At 30.5% G+C, this 23,089-nt stretch overlaps 2 protein-coding genes across 6 annotated transcripts; one reads left to right on the forward strand and one right to left on the reverse strand.

The window, feature by feature from the left end:
- Positions 1-2,032: 2,032 nt before the first annotated feature.
- Positions 2,033-5,244, reverse strand: LOC131612561 (uncharacterized). Of its 4 annotated transcripts, none has more exons than XM_058884331.1 (5): positions 5,126-5,244; positions 3,518-3,669; positions 2,931-3,018; positions 2,490-2,556; positions 2,033-2,403 (listed from the first exon to the last, which is right to left on the reverse strand). In XM_058884331.1, exons 2-5 carry the CDS (start codon positions 3,624-3,626, stop codon positions 2,338-2,340), a joined length of 330 nt encoding a protein of 109 aa, XP_058740314.1. In that variant the 5' UTR covers positions 3,627-3,669; positions 5,126-5,244; the 3' UTR covers positions 2,033-2,337. The 4 variants fall into 4 exon arrangements, with proteins under 4 accessions (XP_058740314.1, XP_058740316.1, XP_058740317.1 ...); XM_058884333.1 differs by having other exon boundaries at positions 3,518-3,673; positions 5,127-5,191; XM_058884334.1 differs by having other exon boundaries at positions 5,035-5,155.
- An 8,691-nt stretch (positions 5,245-13,935) lies between these two features.
- LOC131610231 (uncharacterized) lies at positions 13,936-22,436 on the forward strand. Of its 2 annotated transcripts, XR_009286421.1 has the most exons (18): positions 13,936-14,221; positions 14,311-14,433; positions 15,097-15,142; positions 15,225-15,388; positions 15,531-15,648; positions 16,543-16,625; positions 16,826-16,885; positions 17,191-17,427; positions 17,835-17,931; positions 18,092-18,142; positions 18,225-18,305; positions 18,565-18,636; positions 19,859-19,921; positions 20,110-20,262; positions 20,732-20,789; positions 20,880-20,932; positions 21,020-21,194; positions 22,214-22,436. XR_009286421.1 is itself a non-coding variant. In XM_058882124.1 (17 exons), the coding sequence occupies exons 2-17, from the start codon at positions 14,333-14,335 to the stop codon at positions 21,104-21,106; spliced, it is 1,524 nt and encodes a 507-aa protein (XP_058738107.1). In that variant the 5' UTR covers positions 13,936-14,221; positions 14,311-14,332; the 3' UTR covers positions 21,107-21,452. The 2 variants fall into 2 exon arrangements, 1 of the variants encoding a protein (XP_058738107.1); XM_058882124.1 differs by lacking the exon at positions 22,214-22,436 and having other exon boundaries at positions 21,020-21,452.
- Positions 22,437-23,089: the final 653 nt, after the last annotated feature.

Genomic DNA, 23,089 nt, shown 5'->3' on the forward strand with positions numbered 1-23,089 from the left:
AAACTTATCAAATCTCTCTCCATTCTCTATTTTTTTCTCTTTCATCACTTTCTCACTTCTTTCTTTCACAAAAAAATATATATTATTGATCTATATATTTTTATATACGAAAAATGGTATTTAGGATCCAAATATTTTTATTCAAAAATGGTTTATGGAAAAAATTTATTCAAAAAATTTACTAGTGCTAAATACTTTATATACGAAAAATTTAATATTAATCCAAATATTTTTGTAAATGATACCTAAACAAAAATAATATTTGTGTATGGAAAAAATCTATTATTTATGAAAAATGATATTTATGAACCAAATATTTTTTACTCAAAAAAAGTATACGGGAAAAAATCTACTATTGATTTAAATTATTTTATATACGAAATTTATTATTGATCCAAATATTTTTCTAAATGATACCTAAACAAAAATGAAGTCTTTATACGGGAAAAACGTCTGTTATAGATTTATATATTTTATATACGAAAAATGTTATTTTTGATCCAAATATTTTTTATTCAAAAGTGGCATAGGCCAAAAAATCTATTATTGATCTAAATATTTTTATATATGAAAATTTAATATTGATCCAAATATTTTTGTAAATGATACCAAAACAAAAATAATATTTGTATACTATTTACGAAAAATATTATTTATGATCCAAATATTTTTTATTAAAAATGGTATACAGAAAAAATCTACTATTAATCTAAATATTTTTATATACGAAATTTACTATTGATCAAAATATTTTTAAAAATGACACCTAGACAAAATGAAGTCTGTATACAGAAAAAATCTATTATTTATATAAATATTTTTATATACGAGAAATGGTATTTATGATCAAATATTTTTGATAAAATAATCGTATACGGAAAAAAATCTACTATTGATTTAAATATTTTTATATACGAAAAATTTAATATTGAAGTCTGTATACAAGAAAAAAAATCTATTATTGATCTACATATTTTTATATACGAAAAAGGTATCCAAAAATGATATACGAAAAAAAATCTATTATTGATCTAAATATTTTTATATACAAAATAATCAATTATTTATATAAATATTTTTTTAACATTTTGTTTAAAATAAATGATGTATCCAAATGCGCGTAACAGAACAGAACCTGTGCATATGCACGGGTTTGTTACCGGTTGTTTTAAATTTTGCAAGTTGATCATCATATTTTCAAAAAAATTTAAAATTGACCTAAATTTTTTGCAATTTGGTCCTTAATAATTTCAAAATTTTATAAATTAGTCTTTTAATTTTTCAAAAATTGCGACTTATTCCCTTTTTTCAAAATTTTAAATTTTGTAAAAATGACCCAATAAATTTAACAAAGAAGTTTTTTAATACTCTATTCTAACAATATTTAAAAATAAATAAATTTTAGTTAAATCATTTGAACTGCTGAGAATTTAAATTTTCTTAAAAAATTTCAATTCCCTTATCCAAACAACTCTCAAGTTAATTGTTACGAAACATAATTTTACCACCCCTAGTTCTGTAGAATATTTTTGGTCGACTGAAACGACCATTGGTTCAGACAAGTGCAAGGACCCATGCAAATATGAAAAATGCGAGCAACTTGTCAGTACTCAGTAGCACTGAAAGTGGGATTTGAGTGTCAAACTGCAGTCGCCTGTACTCAATCAACGACTCTACAGCTACCGCAACGGATCCATATACTTGTCAGCTACCTTAGTCAATTGTATATATTTCTCATAAGGGCCATGTATCCCAATTCAATTAAATCCGAACACAACGAAGATGCAAATTGAAGAATTAGTGAAGTATGACTCTGAGCCATTGAGTGTATTGCACCAGCAGCATTATGCTTCAAAAACCCTTGGCTACTACTACTTTTACGCGACTTGGGCGCTTTTAGACTTGTGATTAGTCAAAGTTGAATACAGTTGCGTCAGAAAGCGAATGAACAACCGTGTGAATTCAACTTTTTTTTCATTTAAAACTTCATCAAAATACTGAGATTGCCTACTTTGTAATGATGCAGAACACATTCAAGTTCAAAAATGTAAAATAAAAAAAGTAACTGAAATATTAATGTTTAGCCAGACACAAACGACCCAAAAAATCGACCTTGTGGCAGGCAGAAACTGCTAATAAGCTAGCTTATTTGGATGCCAACAGAACCGATAACAATATTATCATTCAATGACTTCAACCAATCTCATGTTAAAGGGTCTGTCTCACTCTCAGCAATGTGCTTGTAATGGCTTCTTTGCACATAAAATCAATGTGCTTGTAATGGCTTCTTTGCACATAAAATCATCCAAGATTCTTACTGAAATTTACAGCAGAATATTACCTGTTAGCTTTTTCAACAAGACCTTGCTCTTCCCAAATTTTAACAAAATAGCCTACCATCGCCTGCATAACCCAAACATACCGAAATAACTTTTTCATATAATGCATTTCCAATTTGAAAAGGAAAGAATATGTCTCACAGAACTTACAGGTAATGGTATAGGCGGATGGAAAGGTTCTCTAGAGAAAAGCATGTCGTCTGAACTTGCTGTCAGGCTGAAAGAGATGACTCGGTTAATTTTGGTAAACATGATATGGAATTATGGATTCTCATAGAAAGGTACAGTCAGGACCAATGTTGAGCTATTGCAACATGTACAGGTTTACTGAAGTAAAAGTTTCCGCATAATATTGACAAGCCAGACAATGAAAAACATGATATACATCATACATGTATAGTGCTAAGAGGCACAGTTAAGAGATAGCTTTCATTTTCTAAAATACGGAATCAATTCACAAAGTAGTCAATAAACTTATCCATAGAAATCTTGATTGTTCGATTTAGTTGACGCCTACATTTCTGAATGAAGAACCCCTATTTTTAACAGTCATATTAAGAGAATAGATGAAAATCCAAAATATGCAAGTACCATATAGTTGAATCTTTAGATGGTCTATGTAATTTCTTTGACTGATCACCAACCCATTCTTTCCTCATTTTATTCCATGCTATCTCAGCTGCATGAGAACAAGAATATAGTTGAGAATATTCTAAGAGGCCTAATACTGTACTGCATTTGACAGAGGAGAAATCGATCATTAAGAAGAGTCTCACACAAGTCAACATCAAAATGCAATAATTTTTTTAAATATATTTCATATTTTCGAAATGATTTCATATTCCATATATTATTATTTTCACATATTCTAATTTTTCTACTAGGAAGCCACAGGCATACACTATATGCAAGTTGCCTCGTGACTTATCTAGGAAACAAAGAAAAACAAAGGACTAAATTTTCTAAAATGTTACTCTCTTGAGGCATGCAAAATCTATTAATTTAAAGTTAAAAACAAACACGCAAATCATGTTGCGGATTTGTCTAAGTTCAATTTGCTTAAATACCCAAAAAAAAACTCAATGCATGAGATGAGAGAGATACTGTTTGCCAATGCATGCTAACTCTTATGTTTTTAAAGTAGAACTATCGGTGAAATGTGTCAGAAAAGAGCATACCATGGTTTACAAAGTCTTCTTTCTCAGTCAAATTACTTTTGCTGGCATCATGCAAGCCCCGTGAAGAGTCATTCTGGTGGGCATTTGAACTACAACCGATCTCTTCCATCTTCTATGGAGAGCCTTATAGCATTGCCTTCTAAACTACTAGCCTGTGTAGAAAAAAATACTCTATTAGAGGGAAAGCTTTCCACTCATGCTATATGAATATAAACTATACAATCATCCGAAGGCCACGACATAAAAGTTAATGTTTTTAGGAGATCTGGCACTCATGCAAAAGAGCTTCTAGTTAAGCAATTGAAAATGAAGTACCATTTAGGCCATACTATAGAACTAAACTGTGTACCAGTAGGATGCGGCCAAATGAAAGAATACTATTCGGCCTCTAAATTTCACATTCAAAACTAACAATTGTAAATACAAAGTCTATTTCTCAATTCCAAAAGCCAAATTACTCAGGAACTAAAAATTCCAGCGAACAAACACAATTTAGAGTGGATTTGACTCTTCTAAAGTAAGCACAATTCATTTACAAGGTAAAGTAAACAATCCCAAACCATTACTGAATAAATCAATAGTTGATGTAACATGCACATGCATTCATAATAAATCACGCGCATTTTGCAATATAAACTGCAGAATTCTCATTAACTGTAGAAATCATTTTTTATACTCAGGGTTCAGGAAAGCATCCCTTTCCTCAGAGGGCAAAACGATCACAGTCAAAGCAATTATGAGGATTGAAGTTTCCAAAACATGGATTCCCCCGCAGCTGCGAATAGGAAGATTCTACTTTTCTGAAAACCCAAAATACCGATCACAAAGTCCATACCGTTCGATCTCGCACAAATTATCACCAACATATTGACAACACCAAATCAGAATATCCCAACAGCAGGAAACCTTGATCCCTCACTATTGTTGTGACAGCAACATGGTAACATTTTTTTATTCGAACAATACATACATTGATGATGAACCAATAATTCACAAGCACAAAGGTTTTAAAAAACGGTCGCGGTTGCCTAAAGGAAACATTTCGGTCGCGGTCACACAAATGTAACATTTCGGTCGGAACAGGTGTTGCGACACTGAATGCGGTCGTCGTGGCGTGAATTAACCATAATTCATTCTTAAACATAAAAACGGTGATACTGTTTTGTCGCGACAGTTTTCGCAGTCAGAGACCGTTTGCACAATACAGCACCTCAAATCAAACATACAAATAAACCCTATCCCATTTCTTTGACTTGTAAACTACACAGTCAATGTTACCAACTCACAAAACCTAGCCATCAAAATAAACCAACACAAGAAACCACCTTGAATTTCATGGCCACAATTTTTTTTCCAGCAATTGAATATAATTCAATTTTTTTCAATGCAACACTGTCATCATTTCAATAAAACTGAAGCAGTAAACAACATTCATCATAACAAAGCAAAAAAGATCAAGAATATTAGGAATTATTTCATCAAGAAAAGAATGGATTGATAAAGAACTCAGTGTTTACAGTGAGGGTGAATATGAGTTGAGGAATGGCGTTGTGAATATTAGGGTTTGGGGATTGAAAATCGAAAGGGAAATGGAAAGAAAGGAAAAACCTGTTGGGTAGTGTGTAGTGTGAGTGGCACTGCACCGAAGCGAAGCGAGGGAGAAGAAAAATAGCGTCGCAGTTTGGTTTAGAAAAAAAAAGGAAAATTCAATAAATTGAGAGTTAAATTGATAGGAATAATAAAAAAATTGTAAAAAGGACATCAAATATTTAAAGATACACTCAAACGGTCAAAGACACGCAACAATATATATATATATATATATATATATATTTATTTATTTATGCTATTTTATTGTGAAATTTCTAAACATAAATTATTTATACAATATTTTATAGAGATAATGATAGTGCACTGTCATCTAAAGATGTAAGGAAATATTCAACCAAAATATTTTAAAATATAAAATCATACAATTAATTTAAAATGTCCAGTGTAACTATATAAGATACAGTGTTGTTATTGGTAGTGCATTATTATTTTTTTTTTCTATTTTATAATAGATAGTAAACAAATTTTAATTTATTCAAAATTTTAATTGAAATACGTGACAGTGTAAATTTTTTTATATCAATCCCGTTGATTAATTTAAAATATTTAACTTTTATTTTATTTATTTTTAAATAATATAATTGAATGGTTAAAAGGTATTTATGGTAAAAAAAAATTTACATGAAATAATACATAACAATTAAACTCTTTATTCAGTTCAATAAAAATATCTATAAAATATTTGTCTTTTATTATTTGAATTTATTCAATGAAATATCAATTGTGAGAGATGAAACGACATATGAGTGATGGGTTAGCTGGTTTGAAGAAAACGCTTGCGCGATGAATTTTTTTCAACCGTTTTCTTTTTCAGAGCAGCTTCATTGTACAATTCCTAGATGACACAATGTTAGTGGCCAAACTTTCTTGCGTGGTTTCGAAATCGCTTCTGGTTTATCTGTTAATTTCCATAAAAGTAGGATCTTTGGTATCAATGTTAAGTAGGAATTTTTGAAAGCAGCGTCAGATTATTTATCTTGTGCAAGAAGTCAGCTTTCGTTTTCCTTTCTTGGCACCCCGATTGGCTGGAACCCTAGGAGAAGGTCAACTTGGGGACCAGTGATCTCAAAACTAAGAAATAGTCTGGCTTTGTGAGGAAGGAAAGGTATTTCGTTGGAAGGAATGGTCGCTTTGATTAACTCAGTTTTGATTTCAATACCTTTGTTCTCATTTTCTTTTTATAAAGCACCTGAAGGTAGTCCACAATGTAATCATCAAAATTCAGCGTGCTTTCTTATGGAATGGAGTCGAGAACCTTAGGAGGATTAATTGGGTGGCTTGGTCCACAATTTTCCGCCCCAAAGCGAAGGGAGGTCTGAGGATTAAAAACTGCAAATTGTTCAATCGTGCGCTCTTATGCAAATGGGCCTGGAGGATTCTATCGGAGGAAGATCCATTATAGTTTCAGGTTCTCTCTTTTAAATACGGGGACATTAAGGCTATGTTTGCGAGTTTGGAAGGGAGGGGAGGGAAAGGCTTCCAAAAATGAAATTTTAAAAAAATATAGGAAAATATTTGACATTTTTTGAAAAAATAATTTTGTTTAGAATGATAAAAGAGTCATTATCATTACTAAATTTTTAATTTTCAGAATACTTTAACAACCTAAAAGATATTTGTAAAATTTATGTAAGCCCTCCAAAACCCTCCAAAACCATCCTTCAATACAATTTTTGAGTTCCCCCATTTTATGGGGTTTTTGGTGTTATGAATAAACTCAAACCCTTCAAAACCCTCCTACCCAAAATCTTTTTATCCTTTTCTCCTAATTCTTCCTATTTTCTAAAACCCTCCCCTCCCTTCCCCTCCAAACTCCCAAACATAGCCTAAGGCTTTAATTATGGATTCTGCTTTTCCTTGTATCAAATCAAAATTTTCCTTGGTGGCAGGATTTGCAGCTTGTTTTGAGGTTCTTTCCTGATAATAGTAATTGGTTTCGTCACTGCATTACTTATAAATTGGGAAGTGGTAATTCTATTATTTTTAGAGGGACCGTCAGATTGTGCACGAGCCCTTATGTAAACAATTTTTTGTTCGGTTTGATTTTTTACAAAGACCTCGATTGAAAGTCTACAGAGCTGGCTTTTGGCTTAATGATGATTGGATTTGGAATCTTGTTGGATCTGATATGCCATTGTTGCAAGGAGTTCCTTTAACTAAAGCGAATTATTTGCACAATATGTTGATTGGTGTTTTTCCTAAAGCAGGTTTGCGCAACAGATTCGTTTGGTGGACCGATCCAAACGCCTTTTCTGTCAAAGCGACCTATTCTTTTTTGCTCTCTACTCTGCCCTTTGATGCAATTCCAGAATCCTCTTTGAAATCGGCTTTGGATTGCATATGGAGAGCTAATACCCCTTCAAATATTTAAGTATTTGTGTGGCGTCTTCTCCGTAAAAGACTTTAAACTAGAGACGAGTTGACATAGCAGGGTGTTATCTCAAGAGTGCATTGCATTGTTATTCCTCTATGTTTTGCTCCAGAAGAAACTCATCATCATTTTTTCGTTGCTTGTCATGTTACTTCTGAGGTTTGGTACCTTATCTTTACTTGGATAGGCTGCCTCTTTCTCTTTATTGTTGAAGGTGAAATCGAAGATCATCTGTTGGTTTTTAATATAACCTTGAAAGGCATATCCAAGAAAAATTCAAGAGTTCTTATTTGGTTAGCAATTGTTTGGGCCATTTTGTTGATTTGTAATGACACTTTGTTCAATGGAGGTATGAATGGAGCTTGTAATATTATTGTTATTGCGAAGTTGATTTCTTGGGATTGGTTATGGGCTAGATTTAAGGGCATTCTTTCTTTTTCTAAAGAAGATTAGTTGGCAAATTCTTTGCGTTGAATGAGCTAACTCTTTCTTTTTCTAAAGAAGATTAGTTGGCAAATTCTCTGCGTTGTATGAACTTGGGATGGCAAGCAAACCCAGACTCGCAGGGCCCACCCGCACCCGAACCCGAGTCAACGGGTGAAAACCCGAGTTGACTGGGTTTGGGTTCGGGTGGTGTGAAACCCGCACCCGAAATCACACCCGCTTATATATATATATATATATATATATATATATATATATATATATATATATATATATATATATATATATATATATATATATATATAGGGGACAACTCAAGTGAGAACACTTGGTTAATGTGAGAAACGAGAACAATTAATCTTATCCATTAAATTTCGATTCATTGAAATTAATGAACAAGATTGATTTCTCTTTCCATAGTCCTCTTTATTAGTAATGTATATAATCTTCAAAAAAATTAATTCACATTTATATTTTAAGAAACAAAATATTTAATTTATTGTTTTTTGGAAATAATAAAAATTGACAGAAAATAATTTTATTGATGATATATTTTATTTAATAATTAACCTTTGAATAAATATTATCATACTATCACAAATTTAAAAATAACAATAATATATTCATTCAACAAATTATTTACTGCTAATATAATTATAAATATATAATTTATTTATATTTTAAAAATAAAAATTAATATAATTATGAATCAATAAAAGTAAAAATATTATCATATATTAATTTGCATATTAATAATATTGTTATATATTTATTATAATCCTTAGTATATTTATATGAATTGTTTTTTTTATAGAAGTACTAAATATTTTCAATAGGATATCATTATTTTAAAAGTACAACAATTTAAATATTTCATTTCTTAAAATATAACATATCTTAAATTATAGAAAAGTTATATAAATTACAAATATAAAAGACATTAGAATGAGAAATCAACAATTACGTTTTTAATTTCTTAAAAAAAATTATAATTTTTATCTAAAAATTACTAATATAATTATATTATAATTTAAATATTATATATTTGGTTTTCATATAAAAAAATTAATATAATTATATATTAATCATTAACCTTAGTATTTAATTATATAAACTATTTAATTTTTAAAAACAATGAGAATATTTAATGTTAGTGAGAATATGTTACGTTAAAAATAATGATAATATTTAACGTTAGTGAGAATATGTTACTTAAAAATAATGAGAATATTTAACTTTAATTATTTTAAAATTAAATAGTTAATATAAATAATATAAAGGTTAACTATTAAATAAAATGTATCATCTTTAAAAAAATTATTTTCTGTCAATTTTCATTATTTCCAAAAAACAATAAATTAAATATTTTGTTTCTTAAAATAAAAATGTGAATTAATTTTCTTGAAGATTATATACGTTACTAATAAAGAGGATTATGGAAAGAGAAATCAATCTTGTTCATTAATTTCAATGAATCATTTAATGAATAAGATTAATTGTTCTCATTTCTCACATTAACCCAGTGTTCTCACTTGAGTCGTCTCCTATATATATATATATATATATATATATATATATATATATATATATAGGGGACGACTCGAGTGAGAACACTTGGTTATTATGAGAAATGAGAACAATGAATCGCGGCCATTAAATTTTGATTTTATTGATTTTAATGGACCAGATTGGTTTCTCTTTCTATGTTGATTTAAAATAAATACTAAGGATCATAGAAAGAGAAACCAATCTGGTCCATTAAAATCAACAAAATGAAAATTTAATGGTCGTGATTCATTGTTCTCATTTCTCATAATAACCAAGTGTTCTCACTTGAGTCGTCCCATATATATATATATATATATATATATATATATATATATATATATATATATATATATATATATATATATATATATATATATATATATATCTTTTCAATCTAGTGGTTAAAAATAATAAGTAATTAAATGTGGAGAGAGAAAACTATTACTTATTATTTTTAACCATTAAATTGAGAAAAATCAATGGTCTAGATTTGGAGTAAGTTATAATAACTTACTGCTGGAGTAAATATAACCCTCTCTCTCTAGATTTAAAGATACACTCAAACGGTCATAGACACACAACAATACATAATTATTTATTTTATTTTATTGTAAAATTTCTAAATATAAACTATTTATGCAATATTTTATAGAGTTAATGGTAGTGCACTGTCACACCACACCACCCAAAGATGCAAAGAAGTATTAACATTTATCCAATTAAAATATTTTAAATTGTTAAATTATATAAAAAATTTAAATTTACAGTATGACTGTACAAGATACATGGTTGTTATTGGCTAATAGTGTAAAAATAATTTACACGGTTGGTGTATTATCCATTTTCTCTCTTTTATAATAGATTATAAACAAATCTTAATTTATTTAAAATTTTAATTGAAATATGGAGACAATGTAACTTTTTTTTTATAAATTAATCACAACCATTGATTAATTTAAAATATTTAACTTTTATTTTAATTTCTTTTAAAATAATATAATTGAATGGTTAAAATGTATTGGTGGTATACATTTTTTTTACATCAATAATACATAACAATTAAGCTTTTTATTCAGTTCAACGAAAATATCTATAAAATATTTGTCTTTTATTATTTGAATCATCAACTATCAACCATCGATTAAAAATTATTTGCAATACCTAAAAGTTAAAAAAGTAAATACATAATATTCCCAATTAGTACCATTACAAGGCTATCATGTGCTAACACATGACAATACATAATGAATCCATTTTTATCTTTGTAACATTTTCTCTCTCGATTTTCTCTTTTTCTTTTTATTATTCTAAACATAAATAAATAAATTGAATTTTTGTAATGGAATAAAATAAAATACATTAAATTTACTCAACCAAAAACATAATTATTTTATGATTATTAAAAAATTATTTATAATTAGTAAAAGAATTATTTTTAAATATCAAAAACTATATTTTTCTCACAGGCTATCACCAAAAATACCTATTTTATTTTAATTAACCATTATCTTTATTTGAGACACAAAATTCATATTTTCAAATGTCAAAATTTTTATTTTTCTCACGGGCCAATATCACAAAATACAGCACAACATATTTTGGCAAGTGCTATTTTTAGTACAAGTGTTCAAGACATGAATGTAAAGTTTAACATGACCACAGGAAATAAAGTCGTTTTTGGTTGTTTGCAAGTTGCACATGCCCATGACTTTCTCCTTGCTATTCTTATTGATGGACTAGGTCAACATATACCATTGGTGGAGTATCGTACTATCGTGAGATACCACCTTATGATTTCCTTATCTCTTATTGATGAGGTTTTCCCTGTTTTTTGCAAGGCATTTTTGATTCATTTAGGGAATACACAGTTCATCGTAAGAAGTTTTAAGGCTTTAAATGAAAATATGAACCTGATAGAGGTGTCCTATTTGATATACTAATGCAAACCGAAGTATCTGTAAAGAAAGAAACGCATGTGAATTTCTTGACTGATCCACATGAGGGGAGATTGACACTTAGGCCAACAAATATTCTAATGTACGGGTGGGTAGGAGGGAAACATGCATGTGTGGACTTGATAGAGATTTCTCCACTAGAGAGACTGAGGACTGGAGGTTTTGTTGTAGGATAGACAACCCTCAAAGCCTCTTCAAGTAAAATGGTCAAACTTGAAAAAACATGTTCTGACAATCTACATGCTTTCATACCATTTGCCTTTGACACTTCTGATTTTCTAGCATCAAAAGCAATGAATCTCTTATAAAGAGTCAAAAGAATTATGTATAACAGTGTTATATCTCCTAGATCAATGATGTAGTCTTTAAGAAAATTTATTTTGCATAAAAAATTAATAACGAGAAAATTTATTTTGCATCAAAAATTAATAACGACAACTTGCTGTCTGTTTGTCTTATATTTTTCAATATGAACTTTATTATATATGATATAATAGAAAGAACACAATAATACTTGGACTTAAAAAAAAAATTGTACTTCATGTTCATTCTTTTTATCGTGTAAATTTTTAATTAAGAATATTTATGTCATTTATATATAAAAATATTATTTCTTTATTTTCTTTCATACGAAAATATTACACAATCACTTTTTTTTTTAATTTCTTTTATTTTTTACATTTTTTTCATCAACTAAATAAAGTATAAAGAAAATAAGATTAAATTACAATTTATACTTTCCCAAAATTAAAAGTTATTTTTATTTTTCTCTTATATAAAATCAAACAATGCAATTTTTTTCAAGGTTGAAAATATTCATCAATCTTAAAAGAATTGATAAAAAGTAAGTATTTATTATATGACTATGAAACCTTCCTATGGAAATGAGAATTAAATTTTTGATCCAAATCAAACTCTTTTAAGAAATTGACATCCTTATTTAGGGGTGTTCAAAACCAAACCAGTGCAATAGAAAACCGTAAAACCGAATCAAACCAAATTAAAATCGCAAAAAATCACATTCGATTCGGATGTGTTTGGGTCATTTTTTAACAAACCGCACGATTCGATTCGGTTTGCGGTTTGAATTTTACAAGCTGAACCAAACCGAACCGAACCACATTATGTTACAGCCCCATACTTCACTTAACCTATATCCAACCCAAACTCAAACATATTATGCCTTAACTTTACGATTACAAATGATTTTCTCTTCCGCACACTTAAGGTTTCAGTTTAAGTCTTCTCAAATCTCTCCTAGCGGTATTGCACATTCTTCTCATCTTCTTTTCCGAGTACATATCACCTATTCTTTTCTAGTCTTTCATCTATTAAGTTATTTCTTTTTCATCTTATTATTTTTATTCTACCGTTTTCTCTTCCAATTACGTTTTTAATGTTCCTCTTCTTATATAATCTCTCATCTCTTCTGCTCTTTCTTTTTCATCTTCTCTAATCTTTCATTTTTTTTTTCTATTTCATTATAATATTTTTGATATTGTTTTATGCTACTATTTTATGTTTTTTATTCTACTTTTAACTAATCTTATTTTTGTATATTAAATGGAGAATTGTTATTCAAATATGATGAATTTCGCTGTTAATTGATAACACATAAATGATTAAATACAAAATTATGTTGTCATCTATATGTATATGTATGGCTCAATAAATTTTTGTAAAAAAATCGAAACAATCCAAACCCCATTGGTTTGATTTTATTTCTAAAAGTCAACCAAACCAAACCGAACTGCTTATTTTTTTTCTTTTGCGGTTCGGATAATTTTTTTAAATTAAAACTGCGAAAACCGCACCGCGAAAATCTCTATTTATTTCTTACAAAAGGAGGCAGGCAACCGTTGACATAAATAAAACGTTTTAATTTTAATGTTGAGATTTGTGAAATAAAGAAATTGATACCCTTAAAATGGAAGCGGCAAGCAAGAAAGGTATTTCCTTTTTCACAAATCTTTCAAAAAAGAATATATGGTATTTTCGTTTGCCCCATATAATATTTAATAGTAAATATAAAATAAAAGGAAAGCACTATAATTTTTTTCTTCTTAAAAAACAATACATATTATTTTTCCTAAAAAAATCTTCCTAAACAATTCTTATCTTTTAGACAATGTTTGAAAAATAATAGCGAAGACCGAATCAACAATAAAACTTAAATACTAATTGAATCGATAGCAAAATATGTAAATAAAAAAAATTATATATATATATATATATATATATATATATATATATATATATATATATATATATATATATATATATATATATATATATATATATATATATATATATATAAAAACATTTAGGTATTTATGACTAAAAAAACATTTAGATATTAATATTAAATTTAAATTAAATTCTGGTGCGCCCATACATTTTTGTCTGACCATTAGTAGAAAAAAAAATCAAATAATGATTTAGTTTTGGGAATAAACGGCGAATATTAATAAATTTGTGAATGATTGCATCTGTTTGGATCCAATTCATAAATTTAGAGTTGAAAAACCAGAAACCGCATTCAGCATAGATGATGGATATATAAGTAGGTCCATTTCTGTTGAGTGTTAGTTTATTCTATTCTATGCTATCTCACATACCCAAACAAATTTTCTTCATCTTCATTTCTTCTTCCAATCCAATCCTATTATTCACAAAACAACAAAACCATCACAATCGTTCGCCACTAGCACATATTCCTCGCTAACAATCACACTCCACAGAATTTAGTTAGATATCCTTTTGACGAAAATTCAGGTTTGCTTTTATGGAAAATACTATTCAATCTTTACGATACTTAACCTAACTTGTTTTGATTGTGTGTTTGATTTTTTTTGATTGCTCAGGTTTTCGTGGCTGTTGGTCAACATGGAGATCGATGAAGCGATTAGAGGCTGTGAGGATCGAAGACTTCAGACTAAGTATAATAATGCTACTAGTGTTATTCAGAGAGCTTTGGCTTTGTATCCGTAAGTCTTAAACACTTTCTTAGAATTAGGTTTGAGTTTTATGTTTTTTTGTGGAGTTAGATTCATTTGCTCTTTGGTCAATGGTTTGTTGGTTTCAATTGAATGTGGAAATAAATGTTATGTGATGTTTGATTTGAATTCGTGGCTGGTAAGATGGATTAGAGTTCAATGTGGATTGATGTTTGATTCATATATGTTGGAACAAACAGGCCTTTGTTAAAAATTATTCTGTCTGTTGACTTGCAAATAGTCAACTAAATTTGTGTTGGAACTTTAAATAATAATGTGTAATGAACAATTGTCTGAACATGAAGTTCCACTTCGTCGTGTAATTGGGAAACTCGAAATAGCTTTGATGTATTTGAGTTGGTTTGTGTAGAAAGAAGGGTATGGGGTTTTGCTAATTGTTATCTTTTAAAACAGTCCTTTTCTGAATGATTGACCAGTTCTTACAACTTCATAAGGATATTAACTTGATTGTTTTAGGGATAAGTCCATGGATCATAGAATGGTGTCCCTACTTATTTTTGTCTTTATGCTACTTTGTATACAATAAGTCATCCTTGGATTTGCATGTAAACGAAAAAGATTATTTTACATTTTTATTTGTGGTGCAAGTTTGCCAGTGTATGCGTTTATTAATTAATGTATTTCTTCTTACAGAATTGAGGAGGTTGCTTTCAGTTTCAATGGTGGAAAGGATTCAACGGTGAGTTACAATGTGTGTAATCTTTTGTCATTCAACAGAATCTTTGAGTCTAATAATAATGAGGTTGAGCTATGGCTTGTAGGTTTTGTTGCACCTACTTAGGGCTGGCTATTTCTTGCATAAAGTGGGGCAAAATAGTGCTGCTGCCAATGGAGATGTTAAGGATTTTCCTATTCGAATAATATATTTTGAAAGCCCTAGTGCTTTCCCGGAAATCAACTCATTTACCTATGACACCGCTGCCACGTGAGTGAAGTTTCTTCTTCCTCTGTGCCAACATGAAAAGTGATATTTTCCGCCCTTATTTTTATTTTCTCTGTTGTCTTTTAGAAGTTAAGGCTTGTTGTTCTCTGAAGGATGAAACAACTAATGTTTTTTGTTTGAGCAGCTATGGTTTGCAAATTGACACCATCCGCTTAGATTTCAAGTCTGGTTTGGAGACTTTGCTGAAAGATAAGCCAATTCGAGCTATTTTCCTTGGAGTTCGAATGGGAGACCCTACTGCGGTATCCTTAGTTTTTAACCTTAACATACCTTTTTTTTTGGTTTGTTTTGAAGTGCATATTTTCTCACCTACTCTTCATTCCCATGTTTTGTACATGATTGGTTTTTTTTTGGACAAAAGTTTATGCATGCTTGTCGAGAGCTAAATTTTATTTGAAAGTGCTTGAGGATCTGTAGAAGCAAAATTTAAAAGTGAGATGCAAAATTGAAGGTTTTGCATCTTTCATATAAATATCATTCCACTATGAATGATACAACATAATCATTTATTATGTGTTAATATATATGGAACAGTTTGTTTATATATCTCATTTCAAATTTTCTTCTATAGGTAGCGCAAAATTGTTTTAATTTATCCAAAGAAAAGAAAAACTGACCCTGGCTTCCTCAATTTGTGCCAAATCTAGCTATTAGAAGGAATTGGAATCTAGGCTAGATAAGCACTTAAGCTTTTGAGAAAGGAATTAGGGTAGATGAGCAAAATCATCTCTTTTGAAGAGCATTGAATGCTTGTGAATAAGTAGTTTTACAGTATACGTTATTTGGAGATCTCTCTCCTTTATTCTTTTTAAACATGCATAATATTTGACATGTTGGACCAACCTGAAGGTGCCTACTGAGGCTTATGCATATACCTGAAGATGTTTTAAAAAATATGAAACTGAAAATACAATCTTGAAATTGCTTATTAAAAGCTTGATTTGAACACTTTACTGTCTAAAGGCAAGTTTTTAAATATGTTAATCCAAAAACAGTTTTTAGAAAAAGTCAAATGTATGGCCTAGGCTAAATTATTATTTTTTATGCTGTAAACCAAGACTTTTGATTACCATGGTTCTATGACAATTGGAATATTTTCATATATATATTTATACATGTGTGCTACCTCCTTGCAGGTTGGCCAAGAACAATTCTCCCCCAGTTCACCTGGTTGGCCACCTTTCATGAGAGTCAATCCGATTTTAGATTGGTCATACAGGTTTGCTTCCGTGTTATATGTTGTTTCTTCTCTGTTTTTTCAAACTCTCATCTGGATAAGTAAATAAATAACGATCTGGAAAAAAAATCTCTCTTCACCATATTAGTTATTCGCACTCACTTGTTTGAAAGCCTTTTTCATTTAATAATGTTAATTGCTTCATTTTGTTATCGTATTTACTTGCTTATATTTCTTTGCAGAGATGTCTGGGCCTTCCTTTTAACTTGCAAAGTGAAGTATTGCAGCCTTTATGATCAAGGGTAATACTCAATAGATCTGCATGTTTTACCTTATTGTTGGATTTTAATAATACACATGCCATATTTGTCCTTTTCGCTTTACTTCATCCCAAATAGGGAATTACGTGATTAATAATTCGTCCAAAGTCTCATAAATTTGCTTTGTCATCTCATTTGAATGAAATAAAGAAACTCCACTTAATAACCCAACCAATTTCGTCTCTAGCATTTATTAATCGTACCATCATTGTTGATCTTATGTTCCAGTTGATTGTGTTTATTCAAATAGTTTCAGTGTGCAATTATAACTTTATGATCTTGTGCAGATATACTTCAATTGGCAGCATATACGACACTGTTCCCAATTCCTTACTATCCATCATTAATTCTTCCAATAAATTCAAACCAGCATATTTACTTTCTGATGGAAGATTAGAGAGGGCAGGGAGGGTTAAAAGGAAATCTTCTGCTGGTGGACAACTTACTGCTGATAGCAATGGCTTGGATGTGCATAAAAACAGCACACTCACAGCATCAATCATTGCTGTGGGAGATGAGATTCTGTAAGTACCAGAATATCACATGGATAATTGGATTATGTTGAATCTCTTGGAAACTCTATGCTCTGTTTACTAGTATGATCTGCATTATAATTTTCCATTGGGAGATATTTCAATTATACCTGACTATTTATCCCTCTTTTTGAGTTTCGGATCATCAATATTCAATGTTTAACCTGTTGAATTTTTTGATTTTTTACTGGTTGATTTGTTGCCGAGCTTTCTACTATATCTTGTCATAGTTGGATATACTCATGAACAAACAGCATTTTTAATGAAAGAAAAATAAATGAAACCGCAAACTTTTAATCTCCATCATGTCTTGCTGTGCAGTACAGTGAATGCTTTTTTATTGTCCTTCAGCTGCTCTTTTAATGTTCTATTATTCTTTACCCTGCTCCATAGCTCAGGTTTGGCATTGTTGAGGATCAGTTGGGACCATATTTATGTAGGAAGCTGGGTTCCATTGGTTGGTCTGTGTTGCATTGTTCTGTAGTTCACAATAATGTGAGTTCATTTTTATAGAAGTCCTACCTCTGTATTTATAAATGGTTTTGCTTTGCAGATATAAAAGTTGATTGGATACAGACCATATGCAAACTGCAATATAGACATTATTAACCTAATGCTTTAATTTTTATTTTTATGGCACATGTGTTTTGTACAGATAGATTCTGTGGCAGAAGAAGTTGAGCGACAGAAATCTAAGACTGATATGGTAACATACAAATGCTTAGAAAGTTGTGACATTTCTTGAAAATCAAACGATGGTTCATATTATTCATCTGGCCTGCTTGTAGGTATTTATATATGGAGGTGTAGGTCCACTGCATTCAGATGTTACCTTAGCCGGCATTGCAAAAGCTTTTGATGTTCGTTTGGTGCGTTCCTTTCTCCAATTGTTATTGTTAATTTTTACAATCTGAGGCTACTTTGATCATTCCTTAAATATGCTCTTGATTCTTAAGTTAGCGTAGCATTCTTTATAGATAAAGTGTGACTTTAGTCAAGCTTTCCACCGACTTGATTAAATAGGTTTTTATACGGGAATGCCAGCTTGGTGGCTTACCTTTTATTTTCAGCTGCTTTTGATTTACCATTGCAACTCTATATGTGCGGTGATTGAGTTTTTTTGTGTAGGCTCCTGATGAAGAATTTGAAGAATATCTACGGTATATTATTGGTGATCAGTGTATTGGCGATAGGAATGAGGTGAACCATTGTTTTTTTTATTTGTTTTAGGAAATTCAATGATGTTTCTTTTGCGTTCTTTGGGTTTGTGACTGGGTATTGAGGCCGTCTTTGCCTAGGAGTTCTTTCTATTACATTTTACAGGCTTCTCAATATATAGTTGTTGTCACAACAACAACCAAGCATTGTCCCACTAGGTGGGAACGACTACATGGATCAAACGACAATATAGTGTTCTATCATAAGTCATGTCTATATAAACCACTGGCTTCTAAATCTCTCTTGATAGTTTTTTCTTTAGTTTTTCTTGGTCTCTCCTTGCCCCTAGTGACCGAGCTACCCCCATCTGATTTACTCTATATAGTGCTAAATTTACAAATTTCCTCCACTCATGCTCAAATCTCCTCAGTTGAGACTCAGCCATCTTTTCTACACTAGGAGCTACTCCAACACTCTTTCTATTGATATCATTGCTAATTCTTCTATTCTATATTGCCTAATACAATGACGATTTGCTACATAGAGTATTTTCTCAAGACTGAGTAGTGCCTTTTTATTGTCACAAAAACCTGAGGCTCTCGTCCATTTCTCAACCACACCACTTAAATTTGATGGTTTTATCTCCCTCTATTTATTGTCATTTGGCACAATGAACTGAAGATATTAAAACTGTATGGCTTGGGGCATGTTATGGCCTCCAACTTTCACCTCTAACCTGATGATTTTCTCCTTTTACTAAAATTACATTTGACATACGATATCTTCTATTCAAATCACAGTCATGTAACTCTTTGATTGAAGCATATGGCTTCTATTTGAGTAAAAGAGAGGCGTGTATGAAATTATAATTTGTGGCGCTGTAATAGAAGAAAGCACTTGTTTGATTGTAGAGACCTATGATTTTCATGACTGTACACACACAAATGGAAAGATCACAAGTTTTAACCCAACTCTTCAACACCACATTTTAGAGCAAGTCCCCCAGGGTTGTTACCTGCTAGAAAATTTGTGAAACACTGCATTCTTTTTTGTTGGGGAAGCAGTAAAAAGTTGACCTGTTGTATATTAGAAGGACAATCATTTACACCAATGAGATCTAAGGGTACAATCATATCTCGATTGCAACATTTCTTCCTCTTGTGTCTGAAAGACATCATTGTCTCAGATTTAGCTTGCATTACACAATATGCCATGTGACAGGAAGTTGTAAGTATATTGATCTGTTTTGTCTTTCATCTTTCAGATGGCTCAATTGCCCGAGGGCATAACTGAATTACTGCATCACGACAAGTTGGCTGTACCCTTGGTATGTGTTTAGAAGTTCGTTAATGAAAACTTTTTCATTTTCTTGTCATTCATCGGGAGTTCTATTTTACATTGAAAGCTTATAAATGTTTATTTATTTATTTATTTTCTGTGACGAACTCTTGTTTTTTATATAATGAAATAGTTGAAGTAATACAACCTGTTTGAGATATTGTCTTTTTCTTGCAGATGAAGTGCCAAAATGTAATAATTCTCAATGCAACAAACATTTCGGAGATGGAAAAGCAATGGGATTGTTTGGTTGAATTAACAAAGTCTAGTGACCTACTAACATTGCTGGAGCCATTCATATCAAAGCACATGACAACTAATTTATCTGATGTATGTGTTAACTTTCATATATTACGATACATCTGGCATGACCCATTCCCTTTGGTTTGAAGACAGTGCTTTCAGTGGCTGATGGCAGATTCTGATTTCCAGCCAAAATCTGCCATATAAACGCCTTGTGGCCAGTCGCGGAAACATATCGTATACATACAATAGGTGTTGTGGCCTATGGCGGCTAGCACAAAATCCGCTGTGTACATTGGAAATGATGCATGCCCTTGCCTATTTTTCACTTTTAATGCACGTTCTGTTAGCTTTATTAATTTGAAACTTCAATCTGGTTAGATCAGGTAGTGCAAATCATGTTTGTTTTTCACTTGAAAATATTTTTAGTGGTATCAACAGAATGCAATTTATTTTAATGAGAGTATGCAACATCTATGGTTTTCTGTGCTTTGTCTTTATTTAAGTTTTATTCCTTACGGACTCGACTGACTCCATTGGGATATCTAAACTGCAGGTTGAAGTTGCTCAACCTCTGTCAAAGCTTTGTCTAGAATTCCCAGACCTTTATATTGGTATGAAGTTTATGAATTGTTATGATGGTCTTACCAATATATGATTCATCATCCATGTTTTTTAAAAATGTTTTTCTTTGAAACATCTAGGATGTTACCGCAAAGCCAGATATGGATCTCTCATAATAAGTTTCAAAGGAAAGGTACAACTAAACTTCAACATTTATTGTCTTTAATTTTTACATATGTAATGTAAGTTTCTCTGCTAAGCCGTTCTAATGTTGTTACAGGACCAAGCACGCCTTGAATTAGCTATAAAAGCATTGCAGAATAAGTTTAAATCCGGTGCTTTCTTGGAGATTAAGAAGGATGATTGATATCTGCGTTCAGGGATCAAGGGATCATATCATTCTCATATTATCAATTATTTATCATGCAAAATGGACAAAGAAGAAAATCAAGGGTACTGCTGTTAGGGGTGTAAGCGGATCAGAAAAAACCAATTAAACCGAAAATCCAAACCAAACCAAACCAAAATAAAACCGATTGTTTATGGTTTGGTTCTAAAACCGAACTGAACCAATAAAAACCGATGTGGTTTGGTTTGGTTCTCGGTTTTAGTTTTTAGGAACCGCCGAACCGATGAACCGAACCAATAGAAGTAATTACGCTCTAAATTCTTTATTCCACCCTTCATTAAGCTCAAATTTTGTACCTTTCCAACCATTCTCCATCTTTATTTTTACTTTCTTCCTTTAAGCAAAACATGCATTTAGAACTAAACTCCAAAACATATAAAGTAAAAATCATAAGTCACAAAAACTTGCTTTCACTAAATTACTCTAGTTGTCTATCTCAAATAGTGCTCTCACTATCGCCACTATGATATGTTATGGTATCCTTCTTCGAGTTCAAATTCTCTTCGTTAATTTTCATATTGTTTTTACCTTTCTGATTTCTTCTTCAACAAAACTCCTTCTAGTCTTGTTACACAATAGTTTTTTTTGTGTATTTAAGGCGGAAACATGTTAATTAATGTGTGTTTTTTTGTGTTCTATTTGTTAAACTTTCAAATCTATCTCCAACATTCCGATGTCAAGATTCAACTTTTATAGTGAATTTTTTTCATTATTCAATGAAAGTATGTCATTGTTTCATATATGAATTTAAGCACAACTTGTAAGTTGTTTGAAAAATTAGAGCATGAAATAAACGACATGAAATGTATTATTTAAAAAAATAATAGTATAAAATATACCGAAAAATGAAATATTGGAAAATACATTGATGAATATAATGTTTGAAAAAAATATTAAAAACCGATCAACCGAACCAACCCAAACCGAACCAAACCGATTAGTTTGATTCGGTTCCATTTTTGAAAAATGTTAAAAACCGAACCAAACCAAACCGATGAAGATATTATTGGTTCGGACCTTTTTTTTGACCAAAAACCGGTCCAAACCGATCCGATTACACCCCTAACTGCTGTCATTGTAAAAGGAGGAGGAACAATGGCACAGAGAAGTGGCTGAAGCTTCAATTTTCACTATCTCCTTCAGGAGCTTGATTACAATTGAATTATGATTATTTTCTCAATTTACAACAGTTTTATCTCCTTCAAGGAGTTTGATTATTATTGAATGATGATTATTCTCAATTTACAGCACCAGTTTACAAATAATATACATGATTTTCCATTGAAAACTCACAAGTTAAACCTCATAAGTTAGCAGCATTTTATTTAGAAATTTACATGATTGATCTAGAGGTGATTTGTTTTCACTTGTTTTATTTTGTTTTTATTATTGTTAGTTTGTGGTTATCCTATATTCTACATTATTTACCATACGTCACTATTGCCATGCATTTGAAAAAGTAGTTCTTACTCATAGTACCATTCGTCACTAATAGTAATCATTATTGCCATACATATGAAAACTAGTAAAATAGATCCATAGTACATCATAAAATCTATTGTGTACGACTTCTTTCAAACACTAATCTAAAGCACGGCTTCTTTCAAACCCTAAACTTAAAGTACGACAACATTTGATTTTTTGGCAGTGTTTTTTAAATAAAATAAAGAAGACTTACAATATTTAACGTAACATATCTACAATGTAACATATCTACATCATAAAATTTTAATGGTGAGATGATATGAGCTCGTCTACTATTCAGTTGATAAAAATGCATATGACCGTTGAGTTGTTATTGAGTTTTTGGAGAAGTACTGATGCCAATACAACTTACTTGGTGGGATGATATGAGCTCGTCTACTATTCAGTTGATAAAAATGCATATGACCGTTGAGTTGTTATTGAGTTTTTGGAGAAGTACTGATGCCAATATAACTT

This window comes from Vicia villosa, linkage group LG6, assembly GCF_029867415.1.
Source record: "Vicia villosa cultivar HV-30 ecotype Madison, WI linkage group LG6, Vvil1.0, whole genome shotgun sequence".
Classification (NCBI taxonomy): Eukaryota; Viridiplantae; Streptophyta; class Magnoliopsida; order Fabales; family Fabaceae; genus Vicia; species Vicia villosa.